This window comes from Arvicanthis niloticus, chromosome 14 (assembly GCF_011762505.2).
Source record: "Arvicanthis niloticus isolate mArvNil1 chromosome 14, mArvNil1.pat.X, whole genome shotgun sequence".
NCBI lineage: Eukaryota > Metazoa > Chordata > Mammalia > Rodentia > Muridae > Arvicanthis > Arvicanthis niloticus.
Window position 1 is genome coordinate 21,453,889 of NC_047671.1, and position 12,254 is coordinate 21,466,142.

Sequence of the window (12,254 nt, forward strand, 5' to 3'; positions counted from 1 at the left end):
TTTTTTTCCCAGAGGAAGAGAGTAAGTGGCTGACATGTTGACACTGGCCATTTTTCATTACCTTGGATGTCAGAGAACTTTCATTGAAACAAAATTCTATGTTGGACTGAAAATTGGGCACTAGAAGTATGTATGGTCAAGTGGAAGACCGAGTAATCTCCTAATTGTCAACAGTATTTGTCAGAGAACATTGAATCTTCATATGCTGTTATGCAGGAGGACCAGATGTTGGAGAATCTTCAGTCTGTTCTCTCACAGCAGAGAGGAAAGGGGTGTACACAGGAAACATGTCTAGCTTAGCTTCAGGTCCTGTTTAAGCATTCATTACTATAGGCACACCAGAAATGACACCTGAATTGTCAGAGCACATCACTGGCCATGTGGGGCAGCTTGGCTTTTCCCTTTGTTACTGCATTGTTTGAATGAGATGGAAAGTACACGAATGAATGTCCATGGTTTTGTTGGTGGTCAGGGCCCTGCTATTAGTGTAATTAAGGCCTGCAGTGCAGAAACTCACTTGTTTCTATGTTTCCACAGCATTCTACGGAAACGTATTCGTGAGGATAGAAAGGCTACGACAGCTCAGAAGGTGCAGCAGATGAAACAGAGGCTAAATGAAACTGAACGAAAAAGAAAAAGGTGGTTATATTGGCAACCTATTCTCACTAAGATGGGGGTTGTGTCAGTCATTTTAGTTGGTGCTTTGGTTGGCTGGACACTGCTTTTTCGGTAAAATGTTCTATAAATAACAGTTTTACCCAGCACCTTTCTGCACTAGTAGCTGACAGTGGTGCGTTAAACTCAAGGGTTTGTTAGCGAATGCCTCATACTCCAGAAACATTGCGCTAGAGTAGACATCAACCAGATAAGGGATATTTACAGTCACAAGCCCAACATCTCAGGACTCATCACTGCAGGTTCCTCTGAGACCCAGACTGTCAATGGCTCAAAAGAAAGACAAGCATGCCTGTTGAAAACTGTTACATCTTACAGCTGTGTTCACACCAGTATATTGAGAAATCCTTTATCACAAGGATTGGCTTTTGGAGGCCTTCTGGATTTTAACCTGCACTTGATATAAGCAATAAACATTGTGGTTTTTTTCTACGTTATTAATGGAAAGAAAATATCCTTTAAAAATGTATGTAATATGTAATGTACTGTTGAAATGGGCATTACAACTTTATATGCATAACCATTTTAGGGTAAATATATTTTATAAGTACCTATTTAATCTTACTTTTGTAGTTAAATGTACTTTTTAAAGGTTCAATTTGAAAGTCTGTTACCATAGAAAAATAAATTGTATGTCGACTCAATTGTATACTGAATACATTTTCCCCTTTCCTAATCAGAAGTTTGATAGAGACAGTTGAAGCTATGAGCAAGCTATTTCTACTACCCATTTTTATTTCATTTCTATTTTATGCTTTATCTTATTTAAAAAAGAAAAACAAAAATTTTTTAAACATGTCACTGAAGGAAATTGTTTTTTTCTGGGATACTTAAGTGACAGTTGGTCAAAACTTAGTTGAAAACAAACAGAAAATTGGTTTCTGCAGGATGTGGTAGCGCACAACACGCTCAGGAAGCTAAAACAAGAGGCTCAATAGTTTGAAGCCAGAACTACATAGCCAGTTCCTATCTTTAAAGATAAAGAAAACATGGAGCTGCTGGAGGAGGCTTAGAAAACACCAAGAATAAGGGATCAGTTCTTAGCCATATTTAATGTCACAAATCTGTGTTAGCTCTTGGGAGATAGAGGCAGAAGGATCACAAGTTCAAGGCCAGCTTCAACTAAATAGCCCCAGAGTTTGGGGCCAGCCAGGACTGCAAGAAACACTGTCTCAGAAACTGAAATGGTTTTTAAAAAATTGATTTCTGTAAAGTAAAGCCCATGCATGATTATACTGTTAATTTTTTTTTGTAAAAATGTTAATGTAATTATCCAAATGGGATAAATTATGGTTAGTAAGTCAAAGGAACCAGTGTTTTATACTTTTGATTTCAGTTCACTAGACTGAAATTTTGAAGTAAAAAATTTCAATTTCTAAGTTCAATAAATAGTACGATGGTGTACAAACTTACATTGTCCCTTCCCTTTGTAATGAGTACTTTTAAAGCATAATTAACCACTAATAGGGTTTAAGTGGTTTCAAACCCTGCTGGGTGGAAAGGTTCCAATCCACCAGGACAGTATCACTGCTTCGACTCTTTTATATGTTATGTAGAAGTGCATTGTAAATCTTAATTGCTTTAAATGAGACAGTTAATTTTAATGTAGGTTGAACACCATAGTTATAGCTAGAAATTGTGAATGGCCTTGAAAAGCAGTCTCAAATGTGTTAATCTTACTGAGAGTCTGGAAGTGAGATATAGGTGGTCCTACATACTAAATAAGATTATATAATGTTTATCTGTGTCCTGATTCAGTATAGCTATGTCCTATAACTTTGAAATGGAGAGCAGGTAAGAAGGATGTTTCCTCTTGTCTGTTTAATACTATGTTAAAATGTATGCTTTAGAATTAGATGGCTGTTGGTTTTGAGGTTTCTAATATTTATGGCTTGTTTTTCCAAAATGTAGTATGTTACCCTACTAGACTTTATTAAAAATTCTAGTTGAAGCCAGATAAGGTGGCACACTCCGTTAATCCCAGCACTGAGGAGGCCACGACCGGCAGGTCCCTGTGAGTTCTGGGCTAGCCTGGTCTATATAACAAGTTCCCAGCCAGCCAGGAATATACATTGAGATCCTGTCTTGAAAGAAAGCAATCCAACTTCAGGTAGCCTCGGCTAAACAACTTCCTACAAGAAAATACTAATAAGGCTGGGACCAGTCCTTCCTTGGAGGATATGCCTTCTAGAGATAGCATGAAGCACCACTTTTTCTGTCTTGGTGTGTGATGCTTCTGAGAATTTGTTTGGCATAGAGGATCCCCAGTGCTCCTCACCAGGGCCCGTCTTTCTCCCCTGAGCACATCTTTAAGGATAAGTTTTAACAGCAGACATGGCATCTGATGACAGTGACCATGGGTATCATCATCACCTGGATGAGATGTGCTGGTGAGACTGAGAGAAGGGATGCTAGTAGTTTCTGTGGTTACATCCTGAAACACAGTGTGCATCAGCCTCGGTATCTACTTATTTTAACTAATTTTGGAACAATAGTTTGACTTGGATCAAATTCCTGTTTTTTTTGTTTTTGTTTTTTTTTTTTAATTGGGAAAAGAAATGGGCCTTTTAAAGGGGCTTATTATTTACTGAAAAGAATCCTTGATTCCTATTTCTTTCTACCTTGCTGAAATACCATGGTCAGTGGTCACATTTGTGGTCATGCCTGTGGTTATGTGTTCCTTCCCAAGGTTCACCAGGTACTGTGTTCTCTCTACCTCCTGATTTCTATCCATGCTCCAAACCTAAAGTGTAAAAGTACACTTCTTTATAAATTTATGCATAGGTACCAGTTCTCAGGTTCAGCAGAAACTTTATACATATGTCAAGTTTTCCACATCTCGGTTCTTTTCTCTTTTTGTCCATCCTGTTATGTGTTACCATGTGTATCAAACAGTGAACATGAAAAGATGTGAAGACATGTATTAATCAGTTTTTGTTCAAACAGCTGTGCTTTGCAGATGCATCAGAGGAAAGAGTCCTAACTCCTGAGCTCATCTTATATGCGCTTGGCTTGTTTCTCTGTCTTAAACTAAAGTTGATGGTATGACTTCAAAAATATGTCCCACATTTTAAGTTATGACGTGGAACAACCTTGTGGTTTTCATTTCATTTCCTTCTTTGCTTTTAGCACCAGTTCCCAGGGTGCTGGCTACCATTTTCTGCCAGGCACAGAAAGGCTGCAGCTGATTCCCTTAAAAATCTCTCTGGCTAGATTCTACAGAGAGACTGGTAGTAAAAGTACTTTTTTTGGCCATTGTACACAATTCACTTAACAAATTTACATTTCCAGATATGCCCGTCTAGACATTGCAGATTAAAGATCTACTTTGCCTTAGTTTTTTACTTACCGATACAAATCTTTATTTGTGGTAGTTGTTTTCGGTAGGTTTGTGTATTTATGTTTTTCTGTATGTGTGTTGAGATAATAGTACCTTGCCATTGCCCAAGCCTGACCTTAAACTCCTCAGCTCAGATTTTCCTACCTTAGCCTGGTGAGTAGCTAACACCACAGGTACACACTGTGCACACAGTTTTCAAATATAAATCTTAAAGAGACTATTTTAAAACCGTAGTCTTAAACCAGATGCTCCTAGATGTGTGGCCTGTTTCTTTAAATGTTCAGAGACGACTTTAGGCTTTTACCTCCTAGTAGTGCCATCTCTGGGTCCTGATGAGTAGCATATATATCTGTGTGTTCTGTTCTCTGTTAGGAAGGAAGGGCTCCATAGGGCCTCATCTGGCTGAACTTGATCCATCTGATCACAGCATAGAACAAAATACCAACAGAAATGTAATGTTATATATATATATATATATATATATATATATATATATATATATGCCAACATCTAACAAAGTCTCTTATTTTTGATATTCTTTTATATGACTTTGTCATAGAATCTTGTACAGTACTTTTTTTTTCTCATTAAATTTGTCATCTTATTACTTGAAACACAGGCCTTGGTTATTGGCAGTGGCTTGCTCCTAAGGAGGCCTGTGTTCACCCTTTCCTTGAACTCACTCATTTGAGTCGGATGCCACAGTTCTTCCTCACACTGGTCTTTAGTTTTTACTATGCAGCAGCAGTGCAGACTTCATAACACCACACATGGAGTCACAGCTGTCTATAATTGTCCCCTGAATATGGAAGGAGAATCTCAGGCTGTGCCCTCATTCATTGCTGCTCTACACAGTCCCCAGAGAGGACTTGCCACACGGCCAGTGGTTTTCCTTCCTGGGCCGTAAACAGCTTCAAGTCTTCTGCATTAGTGCTTTCTTTTAGCTGTGGCTATTGGAAAGACCTGTTGTTCTTCACAGGTTGGGTTTTTTCCCTGGCACAGTCCCAGCACAGTGTCATCAGCCAGTGTGAGCAGTACTTGAGTGGGAAGATTGACCTGCCTAAGGGTCTTTGTGGAAGCTGACATTTAAGATTTAAAGAGCCTGGTCCATCTATCTCTGAGTTCTGACTCTGAAGGTCTGCTTGGTTGTAAAGTTCACAGTTGATTCTGAGTGGTGAGATGTGAGTCCGTCATCACCTGTAAGGTCTGCTTGGATGCCATCTCCTTTTACATTTATCTGTTTTGTTTGGGTCTGCAAGGAGAATTGCATGGGATTTTTTTTTTCTTTTAAGACTACTTTTAAGAAGTATTGAATTATTCTTTGCAGTCACTCATTAGGCATAGATTTTTTTTCAGACCCATGATGCTGTTGATATTTTAAATGGCTATTTTAAAAAGTCTTTGAGTTTGGAAAGTTCAGGAGAGGAAGCCTAGGTAAGTTCCTTTAAAGCATGCTTGGCTCACCACGGTTAGCCCTGGACAATCTCAGACAGATGCTAGTTAGTGTAAGTGTCTTGTGGCAAAACAACTTTTAATCTAGTCTGACTCTACTATGGGCAAGGAAGAATACACCATCGTTTGCCACTGCAGTACAGAAACAGCCGGCCCCCAGGATACCCACGTAGCTCATTGCTTGGTTTGCTAACCCATTTTATTTTTGCCGTATTAAAAATAAAATGGTGAAGATCCATTCAAGTGAATATAATAGAATTATCTAAAAAGCCCATTTATCTTAATAGTCTTCTTACAAATAGTCATTTTTTAGAAGCTATTCCATTGATTTCCTCTTCTTTTGCTACCCCTAAATACTATTTATAAAGAAGTAATGAGTTTCAAAAACCACAGCGTGTCTGTTAAATGGCAAATGTAGTATTCTTGGTAAATGTGTATTTAACAAACCCTAGGAAAGGATAACTCTGTGTGTGTGTGTGTGTGTGTGTGTGTGTGTGTGTGTGTGTGTGTGTGTGTGTGTGTGAACATCTGCTTCTTGACACTTTAGGTAATGCCAGTCTTATTTTCAGATAAGAAACTTGAGTGGAGGAGTACCTCACACATCATCACCCAGCCTATGCAGATAAAGCTGAGATCAAACTCCAGGCTGTGGTTTCACTACCTCCAAGGCTCAGGCTGCTCTCCTTATGCTGCTCCGCTGTTCAGTACTTAAGTATTTACTTAAACCAGATGTTTAAGTGGGGAAATAGTAGACAGCCTACTAAAAATCCAAATAAATTTGTTATTAAGTGGACAGGGGGAAATCCCTTTCAAAATACTTCACTGGCAGTGGCATACCAGAAAGTTTCTGTGCCAAAGCCCTACTTCAATCCTTTTTGTTATGTTCACATTCTGCTGTAGTCAGAACCAACCACTTGGTTCCAGGTTCTATGACCCATCGATATCTAAAGAGTATGGTTTCCTACTGATAACACTACAGAGAATCAGTGTTGGAAAATCAAACAAGACTTTAGACCACCACAGGGGCTTGGTAGAGCTGTCTGCCTTCAGAGGAACAAGCCAGTAGACAGGAAGAACCTTCATTCTTGTGATTGGGGAGGGGGCCTAAGTGGTGAAGATCTGTTTTTTTTTTTTTTTTTCCTGTTTATACATGATGTGATATAGTAGTAACAGGCATTTACATGGGTAGCCTCTGTGTGTGTGTGTGTGTGTGTGTGTGTGTGTGTGTGTGTGTGTGTGTGTGTGTGTGTGTGGTGAGAGAGAGGGCAGGGGAGATTGGTACAAAAATGGAAATACCTTTAATCTCCAAAAGGGTTTGGGCATTGGCAAATAATTGAAATATCAGCAAAGACTACTGCTCCCTCTGGCTCTCTCTTGTTTAAATGCACACCCTCCCCCCCCTTAGCATTCAATTGCACTGAACTGTCATGTTTTTCTTAGTTTAGTAGTTATAGTCATTAGTATTCTCCTTCAGGAGTAAATATAAATGCTGGAAATCTGATTTAGAGGTACAAGCCAAGCTTATGTGCAACCTTTATATTTAAACTGTTTCTAGCAGTGTTACAGTGGTTGTCCAAACTGGATTAGACTTTTGCATTGAAATCAAAGTATGGGTAAGTCTAGCACATACAATAAAATCTTGCTATTTCTTGTGGCTACATTTTTTTTTTAAAAACTTGTCTGTCTCTTAGCCTCTTAGCATATTATGTAGAGGTCATTTTTTGAGTAAAACAGGATGGCCTAAAAGATTCAGTGTATTAATTACTGAAGACGTGAGTCACGGCACCTCAGACCAGTCTGACTCACAGCCCTGCTTCAGTTTGGAAACCCGCCATTTTGGGAAGCACTTGGTGTGATTGGATGTGCCATGTTGGAATGACTTTTTTGTTGTTGTTGACTTTTTAGTTCAGTGTTAGTTCTTTCGTGTTTGTATCTATGTACATCTGTGTGTGTGGTGGCTATGAATTGAATAGATGACTTCTTATTTTATGTTTTAGGCCAAGATTGACAGACACCTAAATGTTCATGCCTTGAGACTATTCTGCAGCTATAAAATTTGAACCTTTGATGTGCAAAAGCAAGACCTGAAGCCCACTCCGGAAACTAAAGTGAGGCTTGCTAACCCTGTAGATTGCCTCACAAGTTGTCTGTTTACAAAGTAAGCTTTACATCCAGGGGATGAAGAACGCCACCAGCAGAAGACTTGCAAACCCTTTAATTTGATGTATTGTTTTTTAACATGTGTATGAAATGTAGAAAGATGTAAAGGAAATAAATTAGGAGAGACTACTTTGTATTGTACTGCCATTCCTAATGTATTTTTATACTTTTTGGCAGCATTAAATATTTTTATTAAATAGACTGTGTTGGTTTGTGTATGTGTGTGTTATCTCAGGACAACTGCAATTCAAATAGTGAATATTTTCTCATGGGTTTACTCCAATTTTTTTTTATAGCTAGAATCTGGCATTAAAATTGAAATCAGTTCAAAATATAGGTCACTTGGCTTCGGCTGCCCTTCAGTAATCTTTCTAAGTAATACTGGCTAGGCGAAATCAACAGCAGAAAAGTTACAACACTGCCATTGTTACTTAGGAAAACACCAGTCTTATAATACTTAAATAGTATTGCTTTGTGGTCAGCATTCAATTCAGTAAGTCCAGCAGAACCTTGTGGCTTTTAACTTGATAGTTTTCCTGTGTTGGACATTGTGCATTCCCAAGCATTTCCTTATGTAAAGATACCAGAGGTTCTTTCCTGCCCGTGGCTTCTGGCTTAGATCCCTTGTATTTGCACAGCGAGTATTGGGTTTTAAATGTGTTTCAGCCGATTGTCAGATGAGAGAGTCAAACCACTCCGTATTCATACAACAGTACTTTGAGGAAGTGTATCACAATTTTGCCATTTATACACATACCTATTCCATCCTTTAAGAGGATCTGCCTTATGTGTCTTGTTACATGTATGACAAGTTTATCCTTCCTAAAAAAGCTTACAGCTCCACAGAGTAGCACAACAAACTGTCTTCCTTCCCAGTGTCAGAAGAATTGCCCTTTAACCCACTCTCCTTCCTCTCGGTCCTCATCCTACCCCCCACTCCCACCCCCAGAAATGGCCTTAAAAGATACTTACACTATAGTCATATAAGGCCCATGCAGCTTCTGGTAATGAGACTGTGTACTCCTCAGACTTGCAGGCCTCCCTAGGCTTCTTCCCACTCAGTTGTGGTTCCAAAGACTCCATCTTTGGTTCTATGGTTTTAACATGCTGACTGTGGGTGATCTCGTCTCTGGACAAGTCTAGGTCATATACTGGAGCTGATTACATGCGATATCTTAAACCCCAGGCCAGATCTCGCTTCAGAGCTACAAACCCTAAATCCTAACTGGATCCTTAACCTCCACATTAAACAGGACCCATAGTCCCTCTATTCCGTTTGCTCTGCCTCACTGTCAACTTGAAAGTCCTTCTTACATCCTCTACTTAAACTCTGTGCTCGGTTTGTGTGCGGACTGCTAATCCTGCACTCCGACTGTTGCCTTCTGTCCCTCTCTTGGTTTAAGCTTCATTATGGTGTAATTTACAGCAGAGACCTCACTCTAGGGAAGGTCTACTGCGTATTTATACCAGTCCTCTGCACAGCTTCCCATAGGTCTTCCAGAAGTTGGCATCAGTGTTTCCTTACTTCTCACCTTAGCTTGAGTGTATGTGGAGTAGGTAGGAGCATGCACTCTTGAAGGCCTGAGGAGGACTGAGTGTGTCCTACTTTCTCTCTTGACTCTTCCAGGTTCAGTTCCCAGCAACCATGTAACAACAACTGTCCATATCTCTTGTTCGAGGTGACCCCAATGCTCTCTTTTGCCCTCTGCTGGCACTAGGCATGCCCTTGGTGCACATATGTACATACATGTAAGCAAAATACTCATAACTACATCTAAAATTTTTTTTGGTATAACAGCCAGGTTTGATGGCTCACATCTTGATTACACCTGTAATTCCAACACTTGAGACTGAGGCAAGAGACCAGAGTGAGTTCAAGGCTGTTGTGGGTTTCAGAATAAAACCTTATTTCTTTAAAAAAAAAAAAAAAAAAGGTTAAAATTAAGATTACTTTTTTTTATTAGGTTTTTTGGAAACAGGGTCTCTACATAGTCTTAGCTGTCCTAGAACTCTGTTGTAAATTAGACTGGCCTCACAGAGATCCACTTTTTCTACCTCCAGAGAGCTGGGATTCAAGACGTGCCACCACAGGCTTTAAAGTTAAACATTTAAAAATGTGAGTTTATTGAACAGAAACTGAATTCCTATTAAAAGTCGTCTGACACATAAAAAAAAAGTGCTGACAGAAAAAGTTGGTATTGCTGGGGAGATGGGAGCTGTCCTGGATGAGAATGAGAAGGGGCTAGAAGAGACAATGGTGTCTTACTGTACACAGGAGGCAGTCAGTCTAAATAGATGCTCACTATAAACACCAGCCATCAGGACATCAGATTTAGTTTCAAACATGATCATTTGATGTGAATATGTGAATGCCCTTAACAGTTAGATACTACACCTGTGGTGCACTGTCATATATATAAACTCCAGGAAAACCTGTGTATGCTGCATGTACCATAGTGTTATTCCCCTTGAGCTGGGACAAGGTGGCATACACCAATGAGTTCAAGGCCAACCTAAGCTACTTTCTAAGTTGGTCAGCCTAGGATACATGGGGAGACTCTGTCTTAAAAAAGCAACAACAAAAGCAAAGGCCCACTCAGGCAGGGCTCATGTCCTCCTCCCCGTGTATCCCATGCATACTTCCTCAGATGTCACTTTGTAGTAATGACAGAGCCTGCCTTTCCCTGCCAGCTTCTCTTACTCTATAGACATTTAAACTCTGTGTCCTGCAGTCCAACAATCCACCCAGTGCCTATACATGTTCCTCACATGTATAGGTCTGACAACTACTACTGAGGATGGCTCTTCAGGATCAAGGCTGAGCCCATGCCACGTGCTGTCTTTCAGGGCCCTCCCCCTTCCCCTTCCTGTCTTTGCTCAGGAAAACCCTTCAAGGATCAGACCTGCAAGATCCTCCACCACCGTTCCCTTCAAGGGGAGTTTAGCTTTGGGGAATTTTCTACGGAAAGCAGGAGAATGTTTTAATAATGTATTTTATAAAAACTCTGAGCTTGGCATGGTGGGGCACGCTTTGAGTTCCAGCATACAAGCAGCAGAGGCAGGTAGATCTGAGTTTAAGGACAATCTGGTCCATATAAGTTCCAGGATAGGCAGGACTACATAGATTCTTTGATGTAGACCCTGACTTAAAGAACAGAAGAATGAAATGGAATCAGGACAAGACCACCCTGAAAAAGAGATGATGGTGGCCTAGACCAGCACTGGTGTAGGTTGGTAGCTGTTCTCAGGTGTGAATACAATGAGAATCCCCAGGACTTCCCCAAGACCTGTGCAAGACAAGACCAAGGGGGAGCAGGCTGCACAGCTGGCAGGCCTACTGTGAGATGCCTGCTTCCCATGTCCTGCAGGCACACAGATGTCAAGTGTAGAGAGCAGGGGAAAATGAGGGAACCACACATTTGAGAATCATCTGACACAGAGTCTAAAGCCACAAACTCGAAGTGGGAAATTAAATTTCATTTCAAATACATATTGGAAAATAAGTATTAACCATTTGAAACCTTACTGAATTGGAGGGGTCTGGGACTGTCATTACTAAAATTTTTTTTCTACTTTAATTGTACACTGATAACTTTATGTTTACTCATATTGATGGAATACAAAGTGAGGTTATAATTCATGAAAACTGAATAACTCAAGCCAATTATGTACCCATCATTTCAACTCTTTCTCATTTTTATGTTAAGAATATTTTAAATTTACTTTCAACAGTTAAATGTACAGCACACTACATGGTCATATTCATCATATGCAGTGTATCTCAGAGAAAACCATTTCTCCTGTCTAATTGAGGCCTCCTCCTCTTTCCAACACCCACCCTCTGGCTGGCACCATTTTAATCTCTGCTGCTTTGGTCCCATTTGTTCAGATCCCACAGTGTTTGGCTAGCCCTGACTTATTTTACCAGCACAACGTCCCCTACTCCATCCATATTATCATAAATAACAAAATGTTTTTGTTTATGGTTTTGAGACAAGGTTTTCTGTAGCCCAGGCTGGCACCAAACTTGCTATGTAGCTAAGGATAACCACAAACTTCTGATCCTCCTGATTCTATCCCACAAGTGTTAGACATGTGCCATCACTCCTGGTTTTAAAGTTTCTGTCTTCTGGTCAGGTGGTAGTGGCACACACCTTTAATCCCAACCATGAGGGAGGCAGAGAAAGGTGGATCTGAGTTTGAGGCTATCCTGGTCTACAGTGAGTTCCAGGGCAGCCAGGGCTCCACAGAGAAACCCTGGAAGTATGTCACTTTGCATGAGGGCACCTGACAGGAAGGGTGACTAGGGAACATTTTATATATGTTTTATTTTGAAAATTTTATACTATGAGTATAGTTATTGCTTATAGTTCAATAATTTGGAGAAGGAGAGAGGGGAAGAGAGAGAAAGAGAGAGAGAGAGAGAGAGAGAGAGAGAGAGAGAGAGAGAGAGAGAGAGAGAGAATATGCTCGATTCTCTGGGGCTTGAGCAACCTGAGCTGAATGTAATTCAATTTTGTCTGACAGCCTTCAGTGGGGTTTTGTTTGTTGAGGTTCTCATTGTTATTCTGTGACAGGATCTCATGTAGCCCCGACTGGTCTCAAACTCTCCATGTAGTTGAAGCTG

General features: G+C 40.1%; 1 protein-coding gene across 2 annotated transcripts in view; it reads left to right on the plus strand.

Annotated features, from left to right (window-relative positions):
• Nucleotides 1-7,828, plus strand: part of Ptpn2 (protein tyrosine phosphatase non-receptor type 2) — a 53,194-nt gene extending 45,366 nt beyond the window's left edge. The window contains exons 9-10 of one of the 2 annotated variants that reach the window (XM_034518201.2): nucleotides 538-639; nucleotides 7,465-7,828. In XM_034518201.2, coding sequence (XP_034374092.1) covers nucleotides 538-639; nucleotides 7,465-7,486 — 124 coding nt within the window. In that variant the 3' untranslated portion in view covers nucleotides 7,487-7,828. Of the gene's footprint in view, nucleotides 1-537 lie in introns of both variants that reach the window. The other variant, XM_034518200.2, reaches the window with a different exon arrangement.
• Nucleotides 7,829-12,254: the final 4,426 nt, after the last annotated feature.